The 27,824-nt window shown below is 43.8% G+C and overlaps 1 protein-coding gene across 1 annotated transcript in view; it reads right to left on the reverse strand.

The window, feature by feature from the left end:
* Positions 1-286: 286 nt before the first annotated feature.
* LOC134396694 (heparan sulfate glucosamine 3-O-sulfotransferase 3A1-like) overlaps positions 287-27,824 on the reverse strand; it is a 77,264-nt gene continuing 49,726 nt past the window's right edge. Inside the window, exon 2 of the mRNA XM_063123245.1 lies at positions 287-1,223. Coding sequence (XP_062979315.1) covers positions 605-1,223 — 619 coding nt within the window. The 3' untranslated portion in view covers positions 287-604. The remainder of the gene's footprint in view (positions 1,224-27,824) is intronic.

Consider the following 27,824-nt stretch of genomic DNA (forward strand, 5'->3'; position numbering starts at 1 on the left):
TAAGACAGATGGGGTTCAAGCGAATGAAGGACTTTATAATTTGAACCAGTTAGTGAAGTATTTACTGAATTTACATCATGAAATTCTCTACAAACTCTCTTGATAAATCCATTCTTCTGAGTCACTTAAGTAATTTAGAAGTCTAAATCTAACTCTTATACCGTGTGATACGATACAGCAGCTAGAATTGAAAAACAACAACAACACCTTTCAGTCCTGATTGTTTTGGTCACCAACATGACCAACCCAGGCCATTAAAAAATACTTATACACATATGATCACGGAAGTAACAGACAGATGGCTCCAAGTTACTTCATAAGAACTCAAAAAATGTCACACGGAAATCATGAAAGATGTCTTCCAAGATATTGGACTCATTTGCCATACCTCAATTGACAGTCTTCTGTATTTGTTAAATTGGGTACTATAAATTTGGAACAACAAAGCCAGTAAAGGAGAAAACCATGACATTTGCATCAAAATGAAAATATTAATTGGAACCACCAGACATTAGCACAAATATTAATTTCCCCTCTCTATTGGTATGTACAAAAATATATTTTTCTTTTTTATTTGTTTAAATTATTGCCCTCCCCTGCAGCCTCAATCCCAGCCAAAGTCATGTCCAGTCATCTGGTAGAACTTCATGTTGAAAGGCCTGTAGAACTCTCGCAGCCTCTGCACCACCTTCTGGTCGATGTTGGGGTGGGTCCGCCCTTTCGTTTTGCCCAGGCAGTGGGGCTTGCTGCTGCCTTCGGCCTTCTTCAGGCAGGGGAAACCCTTGGTTTTATTGAAATAGAAGTGTTTGTCCGTGATGATCCTCTTGAGGCCCAGGAAGTCCTGCACTCGGCCTAACTCGCCGGCCGGGTCACTGATGAGCCTCTCCCCGCTGACAAAAAGGATCTGCCCAATGGGGAAATACAGGAGCCAGTTTTCCAGATGCTTGGCGTAAATGCCGATCTGGATGGCGCTCCAGGAGGTGTCAATGAGGCCTGTAGTCCTGTTTTTGAAGGTCAGGCTCTCAAAGGTGGGGATGTCCGGCTTCTTGGAGAGAGTCTGCGTGTAGTCAGAGATGGCTCGGGTGACCGGGTCCCTCACTACCACAATGAGCTTGGTGTCCTTCGACATGGCAGAGATCCGAGCCGGGGCTTCCTTGGTGACAAAGTAGCTGGGAGTTTTCTCCATGGTGATCTGCCCATCCAGAGTTCTTGGCATTAATTCCCTAATGCAAAACACAGAAGAATGAAAAAAAAATACTTTTGCAGAATTGCAACAACAAATGTGCATGCCTAACTTCAGTATGTCTCATAGACCTGGCTTCCAGAAATTTGGCATTTTGTACAATGGAAGACATCTCAGCCCCAAAACATAGTTCTCATCAATGGGGTCCCAGTTATGGGGAACACCCTGAAAAAACTGAACTCTGAGTTCTTCTGTGACTCGTATTTAAGCTACATTTACAGTTTTCTGCAGCAGCTTTACAAGGACACCCTCTGCATCTCTTCCTCCTCACATTTCCTTCAATCTGCATGATGTGTGTGTGTGTGTGTGTGTGTGTATAAATGCTAGGTGGTGGCAGAGAGAAGCATCATTTTATATTTTTCCAATGATCCAATATAAGTTCTGTGTTAGTCAGTTTCAGTTCTAAAGATGACACCCAACTAATAAAGTGAATGCAATAGATTAGAATGCAGTAGAGAGAAACCTCCCATGGACTTCAGCAGTAATAATTGCAATGAAGGCCAGTTGACCCAACCATACTAGCATATAATAGATGCTGATTGTATAGGTTGATGGTAATTGTCAGTGCCTTGTAGTCATCATGTTTTATTTGATCGCTTTACTAACCTGGGTGTATATAGGCAACCTGTGGCCACATGTGGCCTTCTAGCTTTGGGGTTCCATCCACTTTTCCTGACGTTCAGCCAATCAGCCATCAGCTGGGCAGGGAACAGATTTCTTTTCCTCCTCTGGTATTTGCAATCTTGATAAGGATCAATGGAGGTGGGGGTGTGCAAGGGAGTTTAAGGCCTCACCCTCAGGTGATCCTGATCAAGTTCACGGTTTCCTTACTGTTAAAACCAGTAGGGAAACAGCAATCCATTTCTCTGGGTGAATGTGTATGTGTGTGAGAGAAGATGAATGTGTGTGTTGTGGTTACACCCTCCTACAGCCCCACCCACTCATGCAGGCCACAATAGGTTCTGCAGGGACCAATGCATTTCCTGAACCCAAAAAGTTGCCCATCCCTGCCATACCCCCAACTCACAATTATATTTATTTATTTATTTATTTGTTTGTTTGTTTTCATTTATATCCCACCTTTTTTTCATCCAAGGAACCTAAGGTGGCATACATAATCCTCCTCCTTTCCATTTTATCCTCACAACAACAACGTTGTGGGCTCTCCCACCCTAGAGGCCTTCAAGAGGCAGCTGGACAACCATCTGTCAGGGATGCTTTAGGGTGGATTCCTGCATTGAGCAGGGGGTTGGACTCGATGGCCTTTTAGGCCCCTTCCAACTCTACTATTCTATGATTCTATGAACCCTGTGAGGTAGGTTGGGCTGAGAGTCTGTGACTGGCCCAAAGTCACCCAGTGGGTTTCCATGGCCGAATGGGGACTAGAATCTGGATCTTCCAACTCCCAGTCCAACACCCTAGCCACTACAACACACTGGCTCCATTAATGTGGCATCACTACTTCACCCACATAAATCTCCATTTATGTCCACAGCGAAGCTATGCTATTTCCACCCCTCTTGTGTGACCACAAAGAGATCCCGCTGTGCACAGCTGCACTCCTCTGTAGGGCCATCTTTGTATATAATGTAATTGAAAAATGTGCAGTTATTTGTGGAGTTGTTGTATAGGTCCACATTTAAAAAAAATACTGTAAAAAATTATATTAAATGTTGATCTTCCAGCCTGGTCAACAGCAGTCAATAAAAGAGCACAGACCCATATTACTTCCCTACAGAGCCACTTGCCCTGTCCAAAGTGAAAGGTGAAGAGGGAAAGAGAGGTTGCCACATGTGTTCCTTCATAGCTGAATGAGGATTTGAACAAGGAGTTTTCATGTCCAAACTCAACACTGCAGCCACTTTACCACATTAGTTATTGTGTGGGAAGACTTTTGTTTTTGTAGTTTTCAAGCATTCAAAGGAATGTCAGAGAGGAGAAGCAGAACAATGTTAATTTTAGAGTAAACATGAGTGGGTAGGTGGGAATCCTAACAATAAAAGCAATTCAGCAAGGAACGCTCTGCCTGATAGGCAAGCCAATAAAATGTTGTGAGGGTTTGGGAAAGGAGTAGTTACAAACAACTTCACAAAACTCTGAAGTTGTGAGGCTTAGACCAGGAATATAACCATAGTCAAATAACCTGCAAAACAGGTTAACCAGAGATGATAGTGGGATAAAATAAATGAGTACATCACAGGAAACAGTGCTTATTATGTGACTTCCAGCTCCCTTAAAAGCTATAAGCTGTCCATAAGCAAGGACTTCAATTGTCACATCAAATGCCACTGCTAAACATGTTTCCCGAAAGCAACAGTGGAAAGACTGACTTTTTTCACTTTTCATTATAAAAGGTATGTTTGTTAAAACTTGTGAAAATTATTCTAGTTCAGTAGACTCATAATGTGTTGGTTCTATATATTTGCACATTAGCTATATGGCACCTCATCGAACTGCTCCCTTGGAGCAGCTTTCACATTCAGATGCATTTATATATTGCATCTGAGCATGCCCCAGAAGCGATCCGTCTTCACAGCTTGAACATGTGCAAGAAGCTAATATAACCATCTAGAGACAATGGGGCATTCTAGGATTATCTAATGTTTAAGAAAGACCTTTGTGAGCTTCAAAATGATACTTACAGAAAGGGTCAGCCAAAATCCAGTCCCAAAAAAAGCAAACAAGGATTTTCCCTAGATGATTCATAATAGGGCCAGACATAGCCATGTCTAACATGAATTATCTATCCTTATGAATGAGAGGGACAACTGAAATGCTACCCCAACAAAGCAAACACAGAAGGGGATTTGCACTTATATGTAGATTTACTGGGAGAATCAAATTTTTAGGTGGCATCTTGTGACACAATGGTCTTCTTCAGAACTAGGAGATGACTACAGTCTTATTCTGCTTGTGTTGGCAGGCTGAAACCCCTGATTGCATGTTGTTGAGAGCCACTAGGAATGTCCTGCCACAGCTTTGGAGAGATTAATTAATGACAAAGGCATCTTTCATGGATGCACACAGCAGCAGCCTGTAGGGCCTTTTGGATGGGTGGCATCTGGATTTTATTGAAAAGGAGCCACTAGAAAAGATCACAGCCACAGAAATATTTTGGCAAACACAATTTCAAAATGACTTTTGCCAGAATAAATGGACTCCTGTTAGTTTAATTTTAGTGGGCCTTTGGGGTGAGTGTGTATATGTCTGTTTAATTCCTTAATAGAAGAAGATGAATTCTCTAAAAGAGAGTAGCTTTTAGATGAACATACTAAATTCAGAGAGTCCACCACAGTCTCAGTTCTGAGACCCATGTAGTTGATACCACAACCATGCTCAAATGATGTTACTGAACATTAAAAGCTAGTGCCTAAATTGAAGCATTCCAGTTTAAGAATTATGCACCGTATCTGCTAATTACTCCTCATCCTGAGGAGTACTAGCATTTGACAAAAACACGTAGAGTCTACTTTCACCCAATGTGGAAAGATATTAGAGCTTTTCACTGCCTGATCATTTAAGTTAGAGCACCACCAGATCTATCCAGTGTTTTTATTAATTTAGTTTATTATTATTTTTATTACATTTATATCCTGCCTTTCCCCCCATGTAAGTACCATGGCTTACATGGTACTCCTCCACTCCATTTTATCCTCACAACAACCTTGTGAGGTAGGTTAGACTAAGAATCAGTGACTGGCCCAAAGCCATCCAGTGAGCTTCATGACCGATTGGGGACTAGAACCCAGGTCTCCACAGTCCCATTCCAATACTCTAAACATTACACCATTTTGGTGTTGTTTAATGGCTTTCCTGAAGAGGTTAATCACATACCAATATACTACTGAGTTTTCATTAATCAATCACGTTCTTTGTTCCTTGTCTTTCTATAACCTGTGCTCAAAGCAGATCACGACAAATCGTCATGAAAAAATACATTCCTATACATATTAAAGAAAATAAGGTATTCTTATGTTTCATAAGGACTTAAGAAGAGCTATGCTGGATCAGACCAAGGGTCCATCTAGTAGCAGTCCAGCATTTTGTTCACACAGTGGCCAACCCACTTTCATATTTGAGACTTTTGCCAACTTGGTTCTGAAAGTTGGATTATCCAACTTTCACATCACGCCAGTCCTTTTACAACTTCATTGGCTGCCAGTCCAGGTCCGGGTCCGATTCAAAGTGCTGGTACTAACATATAAAGCCCTAAACGGCTTGGGGCCAGGTTATTTGAAGGAACGCCTCCTCCCATATGTGCCTGCCCGGACCTTAAGAACATCTACAGGGGCCCTTCTCCGTGAGCCCCTGCCAAAGGAAGTGAGGCAGGTGGCTACTAGGAGGAGGGCTTTCTCCACTGTGGCACCCTGGCTGTGGAACGAGCAACCCAGAGAGGTCCGCCTGGCGCATACACTGTACTCTTTTTGTTGCCAGCTGAAGACCTTTTTATTTTCTCAGTATTTTAACACCTAAATTTAACCTTTGCTGTTTTAATTCTGTATTTTAATCCTATATCAATTTCTGCTGTGTGGTTTTATCCTGGTTGTGCTTTTTATATTGTATTTTGTATTTGGGTTTTTAGATTGTTGGCTGTTCTATTATGTTCTTAATAGTTTTAATTTTTGTGAACCACCCAGAGAGCTTCGGCTATTGGGCGGCATAAAAATGTAATAAATAAATAAATAATATGGTGGAAAGGGAGAATATACACATCTTCCCCATCAGGCATTCATGTGTTCCTGATGTGTATACAGCTTGCAGGGGGTGAATCTACAAAGCCCAGTTCTATGCCCCTTATACCCCAGATTGAATGAACATGAAAGGCCTAATACTTGTTTCCCTTCAACTCAGTTTTCAGCCCTGGCAACCTGAGCACTTATGACGGGGAACTACTCTCAGCTGCTACTGTTCAGAGAGACCACAAGCCCAGCAAGCATGCCTAGAACTCAGGATGCACCTGTTTTGAGAGTGAAGTGCCTCCCTGCCCCCCCAAGTCCCGTGTTGTCCTGCAAACTTCAGTCATCCCTGGATAGGTCCACTCCTGCCCTCCCTCTCCAGCAGTTTTGGTATCGAACATGCCCCCATCCTCATGCGACTTTACTAGGGATGTATGGGAATTTCATTTACGTCCGCAAATTATGTGAACATGTTGCGAATGGGAGCAGCAGCATTTTTCAAAAAATTGTGTTCACATTTGTAAAATGCACCTTTTTTTTAAAAAAATGCACACTTTAAAAAAATGTGAATTTTTCACTTTTTACTCTATGGGGGGAAAGTACACATTCAAGTGTGCTCTTTTGAAAAATGTACATCTTCCCCATCCGAAATGTGCACTTTTTCCATTTGAACAAAATAAAAATAGCACAATCAAGCATGGGAAATGAGCCAAGCTGAGATTCCAGGTGGTGCTCGGAGAAACTTGGCGATCAGACTCGTTCAGCCATTGCTAGGCTTTACCCCATGGATTTACAGAATGATTGATGGGAATTTGACCTAGTTGACTGTATTTCAGATCATCTGTCTTCCGGGGTGGGTCTGGGAGAAGAATGGCCATTGTACCTCATGGCTGCGTATCATGCAACACTTTCCCTCTACCTAACCCCCTTCATCGCCCTCCAGCATTCTGCTACTCACTTTGCAATGCTTGGTGGCGATTTACTGAATGGCCAATTGTGTCTCGAATGATACAGGCTCAGGATGCCAAGAGAGGAAGAAAAGAGCAGCGGCAGGCAAGCTTGTAAGCAGCACAGATACAGTTTCGATGCAGATGCCCTTGGGTGCAATGAACAAAGAGTGGCATATCACAGAACGCAAGGCCTTGCGGCAGAGCCATCCCCGAGCGCTCTCACACACTGACACAATCGTTTATCCTTATCTTTGGTTTTGTTACCAGTGACCTGGCCGTGGCCCCCAAAGGGTACATGGGCCATTAAATATCTGCCAGAGAAACAATGGGAAAGAAACAGAAGCCAAAGCTCCAGGAAAAAAATAGAATGGGGAAAAAACACACACCACACCATTATTTGTACAAAGACAAGCCTGGTACAAGGCCCAGCCCATCGAGTGACTGGTTCACACAGTTCCCCATACAAGCTTCCAAGTCCCATAGGCTGAAAAGTCTTATCTCAGAAGCAAAACAGGGTCCACATACGAGCCTCCATGTGCATCCAGACATTCCTTTATATAGTCCGGTTGACTGAAGGAGATGATGTGGATGGATTTGTCTGGATGGGCCTTTGCCAGTACCAGTCAACATTTTATTTACTTATTCATTACATTTTTATACTGCCCGATAGTCAAGTCTCTCTGGGCAGTTCACAATTAAAACCATAAAAAACGGCAAATCAAAATGCAATATAAAGCTTTAAAGGTTTAAAAATAACATCTAAGACCAAAATAAACCCAGCAGCAGCTACAGCACAGGGAAAGCCTGTGTAAAAAGATGTTTTCAGGAGGCATTTAAAGGATGTTACATTTACTGTCTCCCGAACCGCATGAGGGAGGGTTTTCCAGATGGTGCATGCTGCTACAGAAGAGGCCTGCCATCGAGGTTCTTCATAGTGACACCCTGTTCATTTCAGAATGACCAGCAAATGTTCTGCTTGCACTTGAGAGTCAGAAAGACTCTCACGATGAAAGGGACAAACACACATATTCAACTTCAGGACTGGGTAACCTTTAAGCCTTAAGGGAAGGGATCCCTCCCTGGCCTGACATGGGAATTACATGAGGTATTGGGGCTGTCGTGGTGCCCTGGATCTTAACACAAATCGTCTTGTGTAAAATGACATGGAGTTTTGCATTTCCTGAACCTAACCATGAAGGAAAAGGGAGCTGGTTGGCTTCAGAACAAGGGTTTCTTGCAGTTTCAGAATGTATTTCACTCCTTTGGCTTAACTAGAATGGCTTGGGTTTGAGTCAAAATTTGCAACATCCTGTCGTTGCTCAATTCCACCCTAGAAACTCTGTAAATATTCTGGAGAGCCAGGAAGCACCTCCAATACAGACACCGTGCTGTGGCATCCTAATGCAGCTGCTGTTGGCCAATATCATCATGTCTAAGATAGCAGCACCCTAAGAAGAAGCCACTCCAGGGAAACTCTCATGCAGTACCCACTCCCAGCAGTGGCTGGGAGGCACTTGCCCTGGTGCCTCTGCATTAGACACGGCTGCAAGACCTATTGAGCCTGTGGCCCAGGGGTAACAAATACCGAACAAAAAGTGCTGCGCTATAATTGCACTCAAACGTTAACACCTGGTTTACAGTTTTTCTAAGCACTGAATAGGGATGGCGAAATGGGTGAGTGCTCGCCCCGGGGGTGCTTGCCCTGCTGTTGCCCATGCTGGCTTACTGGGGGAAGTGTGCAATTTTCAGAGGCTTTACCCTTGCATTAATAGGGCATTTAAGGCCCCCATTGAAGTGTGGGTGTTTTTTTTTTCCGGAGCCTCTGGAAAGGGTGTGATGCTGGAATCCAGGGTGGACCTGCACCCGAGCGTTCGTGAGAGGCTTGTGAGTAGGCTGACCATATGAAAAGGAGGACAGGGCTCCTGTATCTTTAACAGTTGTACCGAAAAGGCAATTTCAGCAGGTGTCATTTGTATATATGGGGAACCTGGGGAAATTTCCTCTTCATCACAACAGTTAAAGCTGCAGGTGCCCTGCCCTCTTTTAAATCTGGTCAGTCTAGTATAGCTCCTGCAGCTTTAACTGTGGTGCTGAAGAGGGAATTTCACCAGGATCTCCATATATACAAATGACACCTGCTGAAATTCCCTTTTCTATGCAACTGTTAAAGATACAAGAGCCCTGTCCTCCTTTTCATATGGTCACCCTACTTGTGAGTGCTTGGGCATGGGCGCACCCTTGTGCCGAGCATGTCCATCTAGATCCATGAGGGCCAGACATGGGGGGGGGGTCTGCTACCCTCACAGACCCAGTCAGACCCTCGTGACATCCCTAGTGCTAAACCCTTTCTATCAGGGGTGTGGAACCTCAGGCCTGGGGGCTAAATCTGGCCCATTTAGGATCCAAACCCAGCCCTGCAGGGTTCCCCGGGTGGCTATGCCCCTTCCCCTGGCCCATAATTCCTCCTCCCACAATTCTTTGGTGGTTCCTGGATTTTGTGCAGTTTTTCCCCATTCTAAAAGGTTGAAATGCCTCACAGGCTTCACCCTTTTTGCCTTTGGCCCCTCCCACCAATGGAATTTGGCCCTCTGGCTGAAAGATGTTGAAGACCCCTTCTTAAAATAAAAAAAGCTGTATACCAAAACACAGCAGCCCCTTTCTCCATAGGGGAAAGTGCAGTGAGAGGGTGCTTAGCTATTGCCCTATTCACCGCAAATTTCTTGTACATCACTAGGCACACTGTCATCTCATATTGTTTGGGCTTGCCTGCTTGGGATGGTGCATGGGATGAATGCTAGCCATAGAGCCAGGTTGCACCACTAGACATTCCCCAGCTGGGTATCTGAAGGCAAAACTACTTCCAGGCAAGAAGGCAATTCATATACCACAGTCAGTGCCAGCATCAGGATTTGGAGGGTCCACGGACAAGACACCCTCAATGTTCCCCTACCCTTCGTCTCACTGCCATTGTCACCTGCTGCTGTTGCTCCTCTTCCTCTATCCTGTCATTGCTACCACTTCCTTGCTTGACTGGCAGACAACCAGTGAGCATGCAAGCAGTATCATCTACTGTTCCTCCTTCTCACCATCACTGTTGCCTGAGCCAAAGCAAGAGGCAGGAAAACAAACAGCTTGCAATGATGAAGAGAGGAGTAGGTCCAGGGTGTCCTTGTCAGTGGGCCCTTGCTGAGGTGTTGGCCAAGGGTTAGCTTGGCCATGCTTCCCCTTGATGTCAGCCCTTGACCATAGTGACAATTGAATGCTACCATTTCCTGTTGAAGTCATGACTTGTAGCACATTGGCCATCAATGTTGGCCACCACTGGACCTGAAACGCCTCTGATCCCCTCCAACTCTACTTTCTTCCTTCTAGCTGTAGGGAAGTCACAGCATAAATATTGTGTATCAGAGAGCTAATCTCTAGAACGTGGCATGGGCCATCCCACACGATTGAGCCGCTTTCTCGGGGAGAGGCTCTGCTTTTCAGATGACAGTGTGGTTAAAAATGAAGGCTGCTTGTTAATGCAGAGTTATCGGCTTTTTGCATATGTGGGCAAGAGAAGATAAAACAAAACACCTTCCCACTGGCATTGTGAGTCAACAGCATACATGGATTTGAAAGGAAGGGGGAAAGGGTGGAAAGAAGGACATTTTGATGAACGCATTAATCCACCAGGGGATCCTGACATCCTGATACTCTTCGCTATGACTTCACAGTGTTCGCTGCCTCCGGCATTTGTTCACTTGGTGTTTTATTTACATTTCAAGCAACAGGCAGAAGTGCTATTGCTCTATTTGGAGGAATGAATCAAGTGGTTTTTCAGCTTCTAAACAGACAGGCAGACCACTGTCTGCAAGTATATCCAAAGATCCCCCAGCATGGCTGGAGGTGTGTAAGCGGAGCATCAGGAAAATGCATTTAATTTTTTTAAAAAACTATTGCAATTCTACCCTTATTAAGGGCCCCATTGATGGGATGAACTGTAGTCTCCTTGTGCTGAGGCACAACACATCTAGTCACTGCATTGCACTCACATATCTCACTAGACATTGAACTGTGGGATCAGAACCATGCCTTGTGCAGGCACACAATAAGCAAACTACATGTTATACTTCTCTAGCCTGGTGCCTTCCAGATGTGTTGGATTACAATTCCCATAATTCCCAGCCAGCATGACCACTGGCCATGCTGGCTAGGAGTTATGGGAACAGCAGTCCAATACACTTTAAGGGTACCAGGTTGGAGAAAGCTGGTGTAGCATGCAGTATAGGGTTAGTGAATTGGGTCCTGTCTTTAATCCAACAACAGTGCATGGAACAGCACCCAATCCTAATGCATCAGCTCCACAAAAAACCACAGATATCCACCCTGCAAGAACAGGGGTAAATTCAGATGGCCATCTGAGGGGGTGAGTGATGTGGTTATGCTGCCAGTGGAAAATATGTTCAATGTGGTGACTGGTGAGTTGAATTAACTGAAAGGCAAATCAAGCAAGACTACATCTGACTGCCTCCTGGGAAAACTGATCCTATAGCATCTTCATGGAGCCAAAAAGAAAAAAAGGGAAAAAAGCGGGGGGGGGGGGAAGAGAAAGGAGCAGGCCTGATCTTGCTCACATGGCTATGACAGGAAAACAATTTTTTTGTCCATAGTTTCCCAAATTTACCCAGAAAGGAGGTGGCATGAACAGTTTGTTCTGAACTCTTTTCCTCCTCTGGCAGAAGTCCTTTCAAGCTCTGTGGAGGCTTTCCTTGCTGGCGTGTGCAGCACCAAGCAGACACAACGGTGTTTTTCCCTCTAATGAAAGGCGCTGCTGGTCATGAATGTGACTGTTTCTTTAGGCTTGTTCACAACTAGGTGGGATGCCTGTGGTTTGCAGCAGGGGAGGCTTTCACATGTTGTGTGACTTTGTAATGTATCCAGAACTCTCACTCACTGGTTGCTCTTCAATAAGAGTTCTTTTAACAGCATTTTCAGCCCTGGGTAAAGTGCAAACAGGATTTGAATTTACATTTCAACTTGTAAACAAGTCATCATGTTTGCATGCAGAACTTGGTTCCAAGTAATTGGAACACAGGAGTATTTTATCCAACCAGTGCTCTACACTGGATGAAGGCAGACAGAAACACATTCGTGGAAAATGTAGGGGGGGAGGGCTTGTAACGGCTAAACGTTCAAGATGGACTTAATAACCATTGTTAGATAGGGGTGGGAAAATCTATCAGCTTGGCTTTCTCTCACCCTTCTTTTTTAAAGCTCAAATTCTTTCTCTCCAAAATAGGAAGAATTTTGTGAATTTTGGAAAATTCGTATCAAAACCGAACTGAAATGAATTTCCCACCCATCCCTAGTGTTAGATTGTATATAGCACCTTAGGGCAGGGGTGGGCAACTTGTGGCCCTCCAGATGTTTTGGCCTACAACTCCCACCATTTCTCACCTTTGGCAATGCTGACTGGGGCTGATGGGATTTATAGGGCAAAACATCTGGAGGGCCACAATTTGCTCACCCCTGCCTTAGAGAGTTCAAAATGCTTTGCATCCATTCTCTCAGTAGCCTTGTAAGCTACGTGAGTGATGAATGCAGTGTGCGTGTAGAGGTGGGTGGCTTGCCAATTGAAAGGATCCCTGAAGCATGCAATTGTAGGGTGACCAGGTGTTCTAGTTTAAGGAAGACGGTCCTCTATGTACATGGCTGGTAGGCAACACTCCTCTATTTGAAGGGCTGCCCAGTCCAAGTCTGGTTTAAACATAAAGAACCATAAGAAGGGAGAGCAGGGAGGGAGGGGCCCTGAAGCTGCTCTTCAAGAATGAGCACCTGAACAGCAGACTGAGTAGCCCCATAGATCCCAGTGGTCACATCCTTCCCCATTATGGTGACATGCATTGTATTTTTTTATTTCAAGTAATTCTTTCTAAATTCATCTGTACATATACATTATCATGGGCAAATTATATGCAAATCTGTGTTCTCTTTTTTGATGATGCCAAAGTGGCCAATCTGCAATGGTGTGGGATCCTTGTCAGTGAGGTTTACTTATGGTCATCTAGGGACCAGAGACATCCAGTGGGTTGGATGACTCTGGTCCCTATACAGTGCCAGGCTGCCGCCGCATAAAACAAAACCCTGCAAGGTGGTGGCAGCTAATACTGACGCAGAAGGAGGGTGAGGGGTTTCTGGTGGCCATTTGGCTCACCAGGCCCGCCCCCTGCCCAGGCAGATGATAACCAATCAGGGGTCATCATCCACTTGGGGAAAGCTTCTGGGATCCATATAACTAATGCACTGACACCACATACCCACTGCGGGGCTCTCTGAGCATATAGACAGCCCCCTGGTCAATAGCTCAGTCTTTTATCCAGACAGGGCAGAAACTTAATAGGGCAGAAACAACAAACAATGTGTTTAGCATCAAACAAAAGCAAACTTTTTCCTCCCATCTCTGTTTTACTAATAACATTTATTGTGCGTTGGGGCACATGCGTGCATGTTTGTGCGAGTGAAAAGTAACTGCGTAATGACAGAAGAAGCTTCCATTTTAAGGATCAATACATAGTAAATGATGCTATGAAGAAATGAACTTCAAGGGGGAAGTGAACAATTGATTGTACCGAATGAAAAACAGAACATTTCAGGAAAGGACCAAACTCCTTCCTGACACTTCGGAGAGCAACGTCCTGTCCCTCCCCTGCCCAGTGGAAGCATCTTTCCGATCAAGGCTTTGCTCATATGCTCAGCTGAATAAGAATCACGTCACATTAAACTACGCTTGTGAGGAAAAACAACCACCTCCCCGATAGGATTAACATGAATTGACTCCCCATGGGCTCTGCAGAAAAGAAAAGTTGCTAGGGGTAACCAACCTGGATTGTATTCTGAAATCATGGCCCTTTTTAGGAGCAGGTTGAGCCTTTCGTCCTGAACATGTGGCATGACAAGCTGCCCTTGGCTATGAGTCCAATGCACACAGCACCTTGCAGAGGATGTCTCTTAAATGCCAGTTTGTACAAGCAGAAGAATCGAGGTTTTTTGACCAAGTCAGGCTGAAGGGAAGGAACCAAATATCTGGATGCTCTCATAGAAAAGAAACTCTCTACCTGTAGAAAATGACCACGTCATGGAGAATGGGACAATCTACCTACCTCTGACAGGTTATTTTATCTTTTTTTTTGCAAAAAGTCACCCTCCTCACACACCAGGACAGAATGTTCACACACACTACCCTCCTCCCACAGACACCTTCAGACCGACATGGTGCAGAGTTCAGGAAGCAGTCTTTATCAATCGTATAATTCAGGGACGTTGAACCTCTTTTCGTCTGAGGGCCAAACTCCATTTAAGAAAAGCTCTCAGGGGCCATATTCCATTGGTGGGTGGGACCAAAGACAAAGGGGGTGAGGCCAAAATACCCAAAATACCAGAATATTTTTTGCTGAAAGCTCCTACTGCCAGTAGCTAAGTGTTAAGAGAGGTGTTTAAACCTTTGGAATGGGGTGGGGTGGGGGCAGGGAAACTACCAAAATATCAGTGGTTGGCGCAAAGGACATTGGCCATCTCAAGAATGGACTGGGACCCCAATGAAGGCCAGAATTGGCCCCTGGGCCTAAGGTTCTACATCCTTGCATAGACCTTCATAATCAATGTATAGACCAATTTTATAGCCAATTTTAACTTTAATATTGATATCCCAACTTTTTACCTCTTGCAAGGAACCCAAGGTGGCTAACATGGTCTTCCTCTTCTCCATTTTATACTCACAAAATCCCTGTGAAGTAGGTTAGGCTGAGAATCAGTCACAGGTCCAAAACTACCCAGTTAAGCTTAATGGCTGAGTGGGGGATTGGGGACCAGAACGTGGATCTCTTATAGTTTCAGTCTGACACTCTAACCACTACACCACATTGGCTAACCAATGATGATGAAAGACACACCAATTCAGGACTCAAACCTGTGCCAAACATTTTAACATATCATAAGCCACCTTGAAAGGGTATAATATGTATTTGAATATAAATATAAATAAATGAAAATATGAGCTGTGTGTAACCAGCAGTATGGATTTGATAGAGATAATTTCGAATCCATTGCACTCACATCCAAATGGGTTGTTTCAATTCATCAATTGTTAAGCACCATGTCAAAAGAAATACATATGTCTTCCAAGACCCAACAATGTTTTATTCAAAAGCAGACCCAAAGGGTTAAAAGGTATATTTGGGAGGGGGAAGTCAAGCAGAGATTAGCAGTGCAATCCTTTTGTACATCTATCTCCAACCATTTACATGGGCCATGTGCAGAGTTCTCACTGATCTCCATGACCATCCGCATCTTCCCAAGCTGTACGCGAGAGATGCCCAGCCTGCATCAAGAAGGTGGGAGAGGAATGCTTTTGCAAGTCTCACATAGAGATTTCTTTTCAGAGATGCTGTTTGCATATTTCTAGATAGGTTGCCAATGTATGCATAGGTAACAAAAGCAAGCTTAATTTGCAGAAATTCCTGGAGATTGTTTTACAACTCAGAACAATCATGTTACCTGAATGACCAGCAGCCAAAGGCACGAACAGGCTAAAGCACTTGTGACTCTACTCCCCGTCCCCTGCACTGCTTTTCCCCCTGCAGCCAGGTTTTCATCAATCCAAGGTGGTACTATACCTGTATCTATATCAGCTTGGCCACAATGGTACAGGCCCTACTGCAGTGCGCTCTGTGTGGGGCTGTCCTTAAGGCTGCTCCGGAAGCTGGAGCTAATGCAGAATCCAGTAGCAAAGCTGTTGCTGGGAGCTGCTCCCTTTTAGCATGTAACTCTTTGCTGAGGGAACTGCACTGACTGCCTATTCACTACAGACCCAGGTTTAAGGTTTTTGGTACTAGTGTACAAAGCTTTTAACAACTTGGGGCCAGGATACCTGAGAGAGTGTCTTCTTCCCTATCAACTTGCCTGGTCACTGAGGCCATCTGAGGGCATCCTCCTAGTGGTTCCATATGGACCTGACTGGAGTTCACCAGGAGCAGAGCCTTTAGTGTGGTGGCCCCTGTTCTTTGGAATTCCTTGTCCCTTGACATCAGGCGGGCGCCAACCCTGTGCTGCTTCCAGCGCCTCCTAAAAACAGCTCTTTTCCATGAAGCATTCCTTAATTGACCAGCCATGGTTTTTATTGGTATTCTGTTTCAGAATGAACAATTTTAATCTGTCCTTTTAGTCTATTTATCTTTTTACTGTTTTATTTCTTATGTTCATTGCTCTAGAATCTATTTTAGATATGGAGCAGTGTATAAATATTGTAAGTAAGTAAATAAATAAATAAATCTACATCTATCTGCTTCTTCTCAAGAAAATTGGATTTATTGGATAGAGCAAAAGCTGAAATGTGGATTTCCATGTTCAGTGGGTCATCATAAGGCACACAACTCCTTGAGCCATATGGTTCACAAATGTCCTTTAATAAGGAAATGATGGGATAGAAGAATGCTTTTGTCTTCCTGAATGTACTGGACCAGGCATTTGATACTGTGTAGGGCAGGCAGAAGCCCCTGCAAGCATTCACTTTATCGAGCCATGTAGCTGTTCCACCACTGAGACTGAGCAAGCATCTCAAATGCTTGTTAAAAGGTGAGATGCCACTTTGTATGCTGGAAAATAAAACCTGATTAAAATCCCAAAGCAAAACATCTTTCTCCTGTCTCCGAAATCAAACGGATCTGACTGCTGGTGCTGAAATACACAGTCAAGTACTGATGTCTTGGGCTCCGGCAGACATCTTTATAGAAGAGGATGCCTCCATTTATTCAAGCAGGCCTCAGTATTTATGTATCTCATTACATCTGCAGCCTGTGGCATCTGTTTCCATGCTATATCTGTCAAGCTACATCTTATCAGAGAAGCTCTCTTTTTCTCTGTGCTACATTCCTGCCTCTCCTTTTACCTTACTGATAAGTAACCTGATGCTTATTCTAAGCTCTTTTTAAAATAAGAGTAGGGCACAGACAAGGCTAAGCAGACAGCCTGGAAAGGAAGAGTGTGTGTGTGTTTTTAAGCACTTTGAGTTGCCATACATCTCTGATCAGTGGTGCTCAATGTGGCGGAGTCAGACTTGCAGAATAATTACACAATGCTGGTATTTATCAGAGACTGCTGGCTACCCACTGGGATTGCAAAAGCTCCTAACAAGCTTAGCTGATGCATGCACACAACAACGGGCGATAGCTGGGTGTGCAATACATCTGGGTTCACACACATCTGCAAGGCCAGCTTCTGTCCTCACCTATAGCATTGCCAAACTGAAATCAAAGGCCTTGCTGCTGTTTCTTTTGCTTCCAAAGGAAAATTCAGAAGTATGGAGTGCAAAATGTGATTGTGAGAAACAGAACAGACTGGAATATAGGTGAGGAACTGGATCATCATGGGACATGGGGGCCTTGAACTCATTTATTCACAAGTGCTTTCTCACTTCATTGCACTTCTCCCCCAAAACCTTATAGGAAAGGACAAGCATACAATGGGAGAAACAATCTGGTTCTCCAAAGAAAGTAACTTTAGGAGTCCTCTTGTACATAAGTCATTATCAAAGGTGGAAACAGAACCTAGCACTCTACTATATCAGGCTGATGGCGTGACTACTTTTCAGACACTTCTCTAAGGGTGGAATGACATATTACAAGCAAACACATGCAACAAAAAAACACCAGACGTCCTCTTGGTTGGCAGCTTTGGGAAATGACTCGGAAAACAGAAGCAGTGGAAGGAGACAATGTAGAAACCCTTCCTGCGGCCTGCTTCCAGCCTTTAGCGTCCTCGAGTTGAAGCCGCTGGATGCAAGCTAGCGGTGGCGGCGGACACAGGTAAGTGGGGAAGGAGGCTTACCTGGTGCCTCCACTATCCTTGGCGGCAGACAACGGAGGCACCAGGTAAGTGGGGAGAGTCTTCTGGATGCCGGCTGCACAGCCTGCCTGTGCAGCCAGCACCCAAAAACTCTGAGTCACCTCGGAGGGTCCGAATTTCGCCTTGGCTTCAGCGCCGAGGTGGATTGGGAACCCCCGAGACAGCCCTGAGGTGGATCAGGGCTGCTTCAGGGGCTCTAGATTGGCCTCCAAAGCGGATCGGGGGGTCCCTGTTCAGCCCTACTATTGACCCCTCCACTGCACTATCTATTGGGGATAAACAAATCTGTCGATTTCAGTTATGCTCAGTTTAAGACTTTTCCAATCTTAAATTCAGTTTGTTCCAAACTTTTGGATTTCTTTTAAAGCTCACATGAATATTCATATGCATTCTGTATACAATTTTGCCTAATATACACATTTGTTGTAAGCAATATTCCTAGAATGTAAGCCTATGCGGCAGGGTCTTGCTATTTATTGTTTTACTCTACAGCACCATGTACATTGATGGTGCAATAATAATAATAATAATAATAATAATAATAATAATAATAGTAATAATAATAATAATACAATAATGCAATATATATATATATATATATATATATATATATACATATATACACTTTCCCCCCAATATATGTGCTTTTGTACACGTTTTGATTGGAAAATTCCATTGCAAAGTTCGGAGAAGTGCGAATTGCAAGGGATAGTTGAGTTTCAGTTTGTGTCTTGGTTTGAATGTGCAAAATTAGGTAAGTTTGCATTAAAATTTGAACCAAACAAATTTCTCCCCGTTCCTACTTTCTATCAGCCTGTCTGCATGACATGTGATGTTAGCAACCTTTGCATCAAGCAGGCAGATCACCATGCAATCCGCATGACCATCACAACCCCAAATCTCTGTGTTCCTAATGAATCACCCACTACAACAAGTCCTCTTTCCAGTACCTCTGGATGCATATTCTCAGATTGACAGGGCAGCAATTCAGCACCCGCAGAAAGGTTCCCATCTAACGGATTGTTTGCTCAGAATGACCCCTTCCTTCCCTGTAGCCATCTGGCAGCAAAAGAGCCATCAGTCCAGGAGTGGGATGCCTCTGTCATATCCTATCCCGACAGCTTCATCTATGTGGTTTTCTGTATCTCTCAGCATATCCAGGTCAGCTACCTTGGATACCCAACACACACCCTGCCTTCAGCCCCATCGGCAGAGAGTTGAACAACGCAGTGCAATAGAGTGGAGAGCTCCCACAAAAGTGTATTTCCTGTAATTCAATCACAGGAAAACTTTATTTAGAGCTAAATTGACAAGGCTATAGGAGAGTCATCGCTCAAGGGCAGAACGGGAAGCCCAATTGCTTTGGTCTGTTAAGACCAGACTGTTTAGCTTCTTGCGCCAGTCAACATCCTCTGTTCTAACAACCCCTCCAAATTAGGTTCCAATCATGCCATGAATTAGGCGGAAAGTGAATCTCTCCTCACCCACCCAGGCCCCATTGCATATACATGGCTGATTATACATCTTGCTCTGATGGTGTTATTTTCAGGCAGCCGGCACTGCATCTCTTATTCAAATTCTTTTATTTCAAATAGTTTTCAGCCACCCTTTCTTTGTGGCCTTGCTACTCCATGATTCTTATCGCCATAGCAAAGCCTGCTGTCTCTTGGGTTGCAGCAGTGCTGCCACTGTTATATTTTAATGGGCACAATCCTGGGTTCTCAGTCCTGGACTTTAGCACTCAATTAAAACTGACTGAGAAAGAAGCAGCTATGTTGGAGGTAGATTTCATGGAAGGCCTTCCCCTTTTCCTACTGCCAGCTCTACTCAAGCTACTAGCCAAAGGGGATCGCTATGGTCCAGCTCCATGGCCCTGATGGGTATATGGATCTATGCTGGCCAGACTGTATGGACTAATGTTATATCTATAAATGAAAAAAATGCATCTATGCATGAAGTTATGAAACCATTCATGTTGGATTGATACCATGGGTGCTTCCAGACAATGCAAAGAATTTTACAGGAGGGAAGGAAACATTCTTTGTCATCTTCAACTTGTAACTATCTCATATTTTCCCAACATATTTCATCCGTTAAGGAAGAAAAGTCAGAATAGCTGCACAGTTTTTTATTATTATTGGTAGTACTAAGAGACTGCTGTCTGGAAGCACCCCAAGAACAATTCTTAGGCCATAGCTAGACCTAAGGTTTATCCCTAGATCGTCCAGGGGTCAAACCTGTTCATCTAGGTGACACTCAGGGGATCCAGTCCTCAGGCAGGGACGAACCCTGGATGATCCCAGGATAAACCTTAGGTCTAGCTGTGGCCTTAGACACAGGTAGAACCTTCAGATTCAGCACTGATTGTTGCCTACAAACCAGCCAAGCCACAAAACACATCCTAGGGGAAAAGGACAGCTGAACTGGAAATGACCTGTGGCCTTCTCACCAAAGTGCCTCTCAACAATGAAAAGGCACCCAGAAGGAAGGGGGTGCAGAGGAAAGGGGCTGCTCCACTCCTGGCCACTGATATCCATGGCTCATTGGTTTGCATATCTGCTGATTATAGAGATAGGCAGATTGCCTCTCACAGTTTGGCCGATGAGACCCAATTTGAGATAATGCCACACATGGAGTCCTTGAACCCTGCTGTGACCATCATGACATGAATCGGGCTCTCTCTGCTGTCCCCCCGATTTAACACAAGTGGAGGAATGGATGATGGGAGGGCCCCACTTACAGCACATCCTGAAGCCTCCAGGTACTGGTCCTTGTGGGAGAATGGGCATATCTGTACACGGGTTTGATGCCATCAGTGTTAAATTGGTAAGTGAAGCAGTTCCCAGTCCTTCACCCAGCAGCATTACTATTACTATTATTCCATTTATGAGTTGCCCTAGAATTGTCACTGCCACAGATAGGCACTCCTTTGAGATTAATTTTGGGCTGGACCCAGACTCCAGTAGTATCCAAAATAAATATGCTAGTGGGGGGCACTCACAAATCCAGCCCAAACAATTGGGTTTTGCTTCACTAGGTTCTCCAGTTCTTGCATTGTTTAAAAATCACCTGGTCCAAATGAATGAGTCATACAAACTGTTTATTCTTTAGGTACATCCAGTCCAAGTAACTTTGGGTCCTAAACATTAGGGAGTGACATTGCATGCGAATCAAAAATTATAACACATCGAGCCTAGGGGAATGTCCTTTCATCTCAACTAAAAGTGCAGGGTTTAGTGACACGTATGCAGAAGCGGCCAACATGTCCACAATTTGCTCTAAAAGCTGCAGGAAGGAAGAAGATGCCAAGGGAAATTATATGCTGCCTCTTTCTGGCAGATTGTCAAAGCTGCCACGCCAGAGGAAACAGGAACACTGCTAGGGCTGTTTCCTACAGCCGCCTCGGGTACAGATAACATTCTGAATGGTTAATGGCTATATAAAACAGGTAGATATGCAGACCTGTTCCTTTCCCTAGCTTAGCTGCTTTTCTTAGCAAAATAATCTAAATGTGCATGTACCAACCACAGGTAATGTGCGCTGCATCGATTTTCAACACTCAGGTATCGAAACCTAATATAAGTAAATACCAAAATTAAGCAACCAGTGAATCAGAAGAGGCAAAACAGATATGCCTCGTTCCATCCACGGCAGCTCCAGTTCACAGGATTTGCACCGCTACACTGTTTGTTGCAGTTGCTCTACAGCTGATTCAGAATGGACCGTACATTCCATATTTATGAGACAGGATTTCAAGTGCTCATCTGTTTCTGAGAATTCTCCCCCAGCTTATAATGTGGATGGATGCAAGCTGATCATGCTGTGGGCACATGCCTTATTATATCCCCTCCTGGGAATTGTAGTTCCCAGCACTACCTGTGGCTGAGATCCATTCGGAAATCCAACCCCAACACTGCCAAAACAAACACATCCAGGAAAAAGAGAAGATCTGGATTGGGGGTGAGTGGATGGAATGGCTATTTCATTTTTAAAAAGCAAGACATAGTTGAGAGAACAGACTAAATGAGAGAGAAGAAAATCACTAAACGAAAGGCTGTTTGATTGAGCTCTCTGATCCCATCGCTCACAGTCATCAGCAAGAGCTTCATTGAGAGTAAAGGATTCATGAAGTTTTGTGCATGCTCCTATGGAGCAGCCCGTTCAGCCTGAGCACTGACAGTGCATGTGCACAGTCTCTTTCTACATTCCAAAGGAGGGAAGAACTTCTGGGGGAAACTATGTGCAATTTGTAATACAGCCAAGCATTATGAGCTGAACAAATTCATCCTCTGAACCAAATAATTACCACCTTCGGTGACATCTCTAGTCCACAGGGAAACCTGCTACACTACAACAACTGATGTCTGTGTACTGTTAGCTGTGCTAAAAAAAATCACACTTGCCCTTCTTGAAGCTAGAATGATCTACTTTCCTGCAGTCAGTGTTGACTGTGCTGAACATCACCTCCAATGTGTTTTGAGCTAGGGATGGACACATCTGTCATTTTCACTTCCCTTTTTGATTTTTTTTAAAATCCCACATTCTTTTCATCCATTTTATGAAGAGAGATGCTGATTTTGGGGAGTTCCTAGACAAAACACAAACTGAAGAAAATGCTAACCTTTCTGCACTGGCCAAATAAAATATCTCCACACTATTCCCAGTGTAGAAAGGGTCATGTTGTACCTGCCTGCCATGTCACTGTTAAAGATGAGAAGCCTGTCAGAAAACAAAACAGGCGGCAAGCCTAAATCCAGCACTACAAAAATGGCTAGATACACAGGAACTGAAACCCAGACATAAGTTCTTTGCCTTGATGGATGAATTGGGTAGTTTCGCTTTCTCCTTCAATGGAAATGTTAACATCTCAAGTTCTTGCCATCCTCTTTACTAAGAAATGTGCTAATTGGAGTAGGTTCATATATATATATATATATATATATATATATATATATATATATATATATAATTCTTGTCCATCCCTAATTTCAGCAAAGTCTGGTATCACCTCCATTTGATATATGCCTCAAGTCTACGTAGGCTGAGGGTTCTTGATCTTCCAGAGATTTGCAGGGCAGTACAATAGGGCTATGCTTCCTTGCCACTTCCATCTTAGCAGACCCACTATGTTCTCAGCTGGCCTTGAGAAGGTGTTGAGCCTGAACTCCGGGAGACCAGCTGGCCTGCCGGGCAAAAGGGTGTGTGGAATTACCACAGATCACAGCTAATTGTAGATTACAATCCCTCTCCTAATTGTTCCAATTAATTATTGATGGGGGGGGGGAAAGCTTTCATTTTTAGGATGTCAAGTAAGACAAGAGCTCCAGGCCTAAGAAGATTCCCCATAATCTCTCTCAGTCTCTCTCTCTTTCTCTTTGGGCCATATAATTAGGGAATTAACACCGGCTGCTGGAGAAGAAGGGAGCAGAGTCTTAGTGCCATACCTTTGAGCATCCCAGATGGAGGCTATTCCGAGAAGTGCATCTGCAATCCTCCTGCAGGCAGGCAGTTCCTTAAGTGTTATCGACAAGAAGGATCCCTTTGATGCCATTAGCTGTGCACCTCATTGATTTTCTTGGTTTGAACAAGGAAATCATTACAGTTTATACAACCCAAATGCTCGGCTCATCAGCTCTTTAGTTCCTTCCACCTCCTCTACATTTCTGAACTTGCCATTGTGCATCTGAGCTGGCATGAACTCGCATTCCTCTGGCTTGCTGGAAGCTGGACTGGTTTGCCTCTTTGAGTTGATACCTTTGGCCTGAACAATAAATCCTGATACTGTTAATGTTGACCCGGGCTTCTCCCCTGGTTTATTGAACCTGTTCATGCAAGAATTTTACACTGGCCTTGGAGACTAAAAAATGATAGGGGAATTGTACTCCCTATGTACAAGGCCTTCACAGGGCTCAACGTCATCCCAGCTAGAAGAGAGCTGAAGTTGCACAAAATGTGGGTACATCTAAAAAAAAAAAAAAAAATCACCACTCACGAGTGATTTGGGATGCCCATTGTATGACACTGCAAGCCTCAAAGCTGCTGCTGCCTGAAAACCACTGTCCACTGCTGCTTTGGGGAACTGCCAATGCAGCTGGTTGGAATGAGGTTTCACAGCCTGCTAGCTGGTATGCCCAGGCTGACTCCATGGCTTGTCAGGAGACAGAAGGGACCAATCATATTTCACTTTGTACTGGGCCAGCTCTGCAGTTTCAGCAAATTGTGCCTCCATTGTGGGAAGAGAGCCAGTGACTCCCTGCCTGCCTTTCAGACTAGGCCAGGGTTGTGCATTTGGTCTACCAGCCCCAACACCCAGAGGAGGAGGGGCTGATCACATGGGCTTTTCCTTTGACATGTCAAGGCCAACAAAAATGGACATTTCTGTTCAATGTTGGTATATTGGAACAAGTTTCATATTCAGGCTGTGATTCACTGCACAGAAATCAGGTAAGCCAGGGGTGCAGAACCTCAGGTCCATGGGCCAAATATGGCCCTCTGGGGACTGCCAGAAGGCACACCCCTTCCCCTGGAACCACCCCCTGTCTGTTTAGTGCCCCCCACCCATTTTAAAAGGTTGAAATGCCTTTCCTAAGGCTTAGTTATTGGCAGTCAGAGCTTTAAGCTAAAATATGCTGGTATTGGGGGTGTTCTGGCCCCACCTCTTTGATATTGCTCCTGCCCCATTTTGCTTTTGGCCCCACCTAATGCTGGAATGCAGCCCCAAAGTGCTCTTCCAAAATTGAATTTGGACCTTGGGCAGACAGAGGTTCAACATCTTGAGACAGACAGACAGTTAGGTAGAGAAATGTTTTGAATAAGCAAGGGGTAGTCTAGACATAGATCATGACATTCACCTAAGACTAGTTTCACGTGTAATCCATTCACTGAAAAATTCACTTTAGGTCCTTAGGATAACCATATGGAAAGTAGGATAGGGCTCCTGTATATTTAACACTTGTACAGAAAAAGGGAATTTCAGCAGGTGTCCTTTGTATGCATGCAGCACCTGGTGAAATTCCCTCTTCATCACAACAGTTAAAGTTGCAAGAGCCCTGCCCTCTTTTGTATCTGGTCATCTAGTATAGCTCCTGCAGCTTTAACTGTTGTGATGTTTTGGGAGATGGATTAAAAGATATATTAGAAAGGCTTGATCTATTACGTGTGTGTGTGTGTGTGTGGAGATTTTTAGGTGAATCCATTTTTCAAATTATTCCTGTGTGTAGGTTTATGCTTGTTTTTAATTATTTTATATGGTTCATTGTAATCTGGGAGTGTTTTATTATATGCTCCTCTGAACTATATTTTATAAACAAAGAAGTACGTATGAGTGCATTCCCACTTTCCCCAATACATTCAAGTCTACAATGTATGTGGGAGTATGGGGGTGGGGGCACCTCTTTGAGTGAATGCACCTGATCCTTTGTCAGTGAAGTAGCTTTTGGCTAATTGAAATTTGGCAACACAGAGAACAAAAAGTTGCCTACTTCTTCACAGAAGAAGATGATGATCATGTGTAAGCTTCTTTTAGAACGGAATTTAAAATATAAAAGTAAATATAGATAGAGAGTTTTAGGATGTGCTTATGGGTGGGTCTTGGATTGAATTCATAGCTTTTGTATAGTTTCTTTGAGAAGAATCAGCAAAACACATTTCTATGTACATGTGAAATGGGGAAAATGGATAACAGGAGCAGGTTTTTTTTTTTTTTCAGTGGCTCTGGAATTATGAATTCTGCTCCCATAGGAACTTTTGGTGATCTTTGGCTTCCTTTAGAAAGCAGGCTAGCAGACCTTGGGGACTACATTCTGCTAGACTGTTGTTTTGTTGTCTTTCAATTTTGATAATTTTTTAATTGGTTTTATTTTGACAACTGCCTTGTGAATACCGGGTTGCATCCAGCATGACCTTGGCTCACATGGAAGTGCTCCTTCTGGCCACAGGAGGCCTGTGATCCAGCAGGGGAATCCCACTGATGGAAGTAGGGTATGCGAGCTTTGATAATCCTTCCCTTCTCCACCAGTCTCCTATGCCAACCAAAAATCTGCTCTGGTGGGCTGCGGGACCCTCCAGGACAGTTGGGGAGGTGGTTATGGGGGCTGCAGTAGGAGGTTGGCTTGGCAAAGGCAGGATCTACACTACTGCTTTAAAACGGTTTATAACAGTAGTGACAACTGTTGGGGCCCAGGACACACTCCAGATACAGTTGTCAAAACTTTTTCAAAGTGACATATCCTGCTTGGTGTAGATCTTGCCAAAATCTGCTTCCTTCTCTTTCTACTGGCAGGTGTACTCTGAAGGAAACTCTGGTTAGGGTCTGCTCCTGTTGGTGGAATAAAAGCTCAACCCAACCCACTTGATTTAAAAGATGGTACAGAACTATTGTTAATAAATAATAAGAAATATTCTCAGGATTGCCCTTCCATGTTTGTTGCTATGATGATGATGATGATGATGATGATGCAAATTAAGAAATAACCAAGACGATTCAGATATGGAATGGAAAAGCAGATCTGAGTCTGGAGACTCCACTACATCTAAACTGCAACAGGAGGCAGTAATAATGCCTCCTGTAAAGTGTGATTGCTTCCCCTTGATTCTAGAGCAGATGGACTAAAACGTTTATCCTTAGGAAGATACTTTTAAAAAAATCTGTCCTGGAAATTAAAAACCACCTAAAACATAGTTGTTTATTTGGCTTCATAATAATAAAAAAATGGCATGTCTTACTACAGACTAAGCAAATTACCTTTAAAAAGGAGGTTTAAAAACTGTTTATTATTTGAAATGCCTTTCTCTAGGCTCAGTTTCTGATAAATTACCTCCAGCTTTATTACTTCATAATATATCTCCCTTGACATTTAATTATACTTACCCCAAACACATTAAGCCAATCAGTCTGAACAGCCTCTTATTAATATGCAAATTTCTGCTTTTGAAAACCCATGAATCTGTGGGAAAAAAAATCTCCTTAGGCTTCAATTATGTCCACTCAGGATGTCGCCTGCCTCAATCAGACACTTCCTTGTTCACCAGCCCGATGAGTCAGCATTTGACTAACTGTTTAAGTTAACTGCTCTGGCAGTAGCATTTGCCATGCAGGGTTGATGAGGAAAGGGAGAGGAAGGAAGGACCAAATGAAATTAGACTCGGAACGGTTTGAGGAGATTAATGATAATACACAAACCTGCCACCTCTGCCGCTTTGGGTGGTAGTCTATCAGTATTGAGCCAGATTTAGTCCCCTGCCAGGGTATATATATTCCCTTGTTATTTACAGTGTTTTAGACCAGTTTTACCTAATAGCTCCAATGTGCAAGCAGAAGCTAGAATCTTTGCCCTATTTGACCATTTTCACATGCCCCACTTAAGTTGTTCCATAATGCAAATTATAAATCCTACAACGGCTAGAATGCAAATTTGATTTCCCTTCCGCAGTCTCTCTCCCGCATTAATAATGTCCACACATGGCACAACTAGCATGAGAGAAACCTAAAGGCTCTGAGGAATATCACATGCAAAATCATACAGTACAATCCCATGGTTTGTTCCTTGAAAACTCGACCCACTGGCTTCACTGGGATTTACTCTGTATACTTTGCCACAAGAAAGCTCCATTGAATGTTAGTGGGATTTGCTTCTGGGTAAATATATGCATAGGCTTGCGCCTACGATCAAAGAATTTTTGCAGTGCACGATGCACTTGACTCATAGGAAGCAGGGGACACCCTGATTTGTGGAAGGAAATAACCTCTGTATGCGTGCAGAGCTCCATGTGGAACCCCGCAGAGCTTTGGCTCATCTGTTCAACTCACAAGTCATTTTTATCTTATATCTGGTGTATTAGGAGAGGGAGGGCAGGGATTCAACACTGTTTTTATGTTCGAATAAATATGATCTCTTCAGAACACTCAGGGCTGCCCTTACCAGGACACGGCCTCAGCTAGACCTAGCGGTCTAGCGCGAAGATCCCGCAATATTTTTATCGTGAGATTTCTCTCTCTGTTCACACGTGGCACACAATGACCTCAGAGGGAAAGGCGTTGCGCCCGTCATTTTTTAAAAAGAGACAAGAGCGCAT

This window comes from Elgaria multicarinata, chromosome 3, assembly GCF_023053635.1.
Source record: "Elgaria multicarinata webbii isolate HBS135686 ecotype San Diego chromosome 3, rElgMul1.1.pri, whole genome shotgun sequence".
NCBI classification, from domain to species: Eukaryota; Metazoa; Chordata; class Lepidosauria; order Squamata; family Anguidae; genus Elgaria; species Elgaria multicarinata.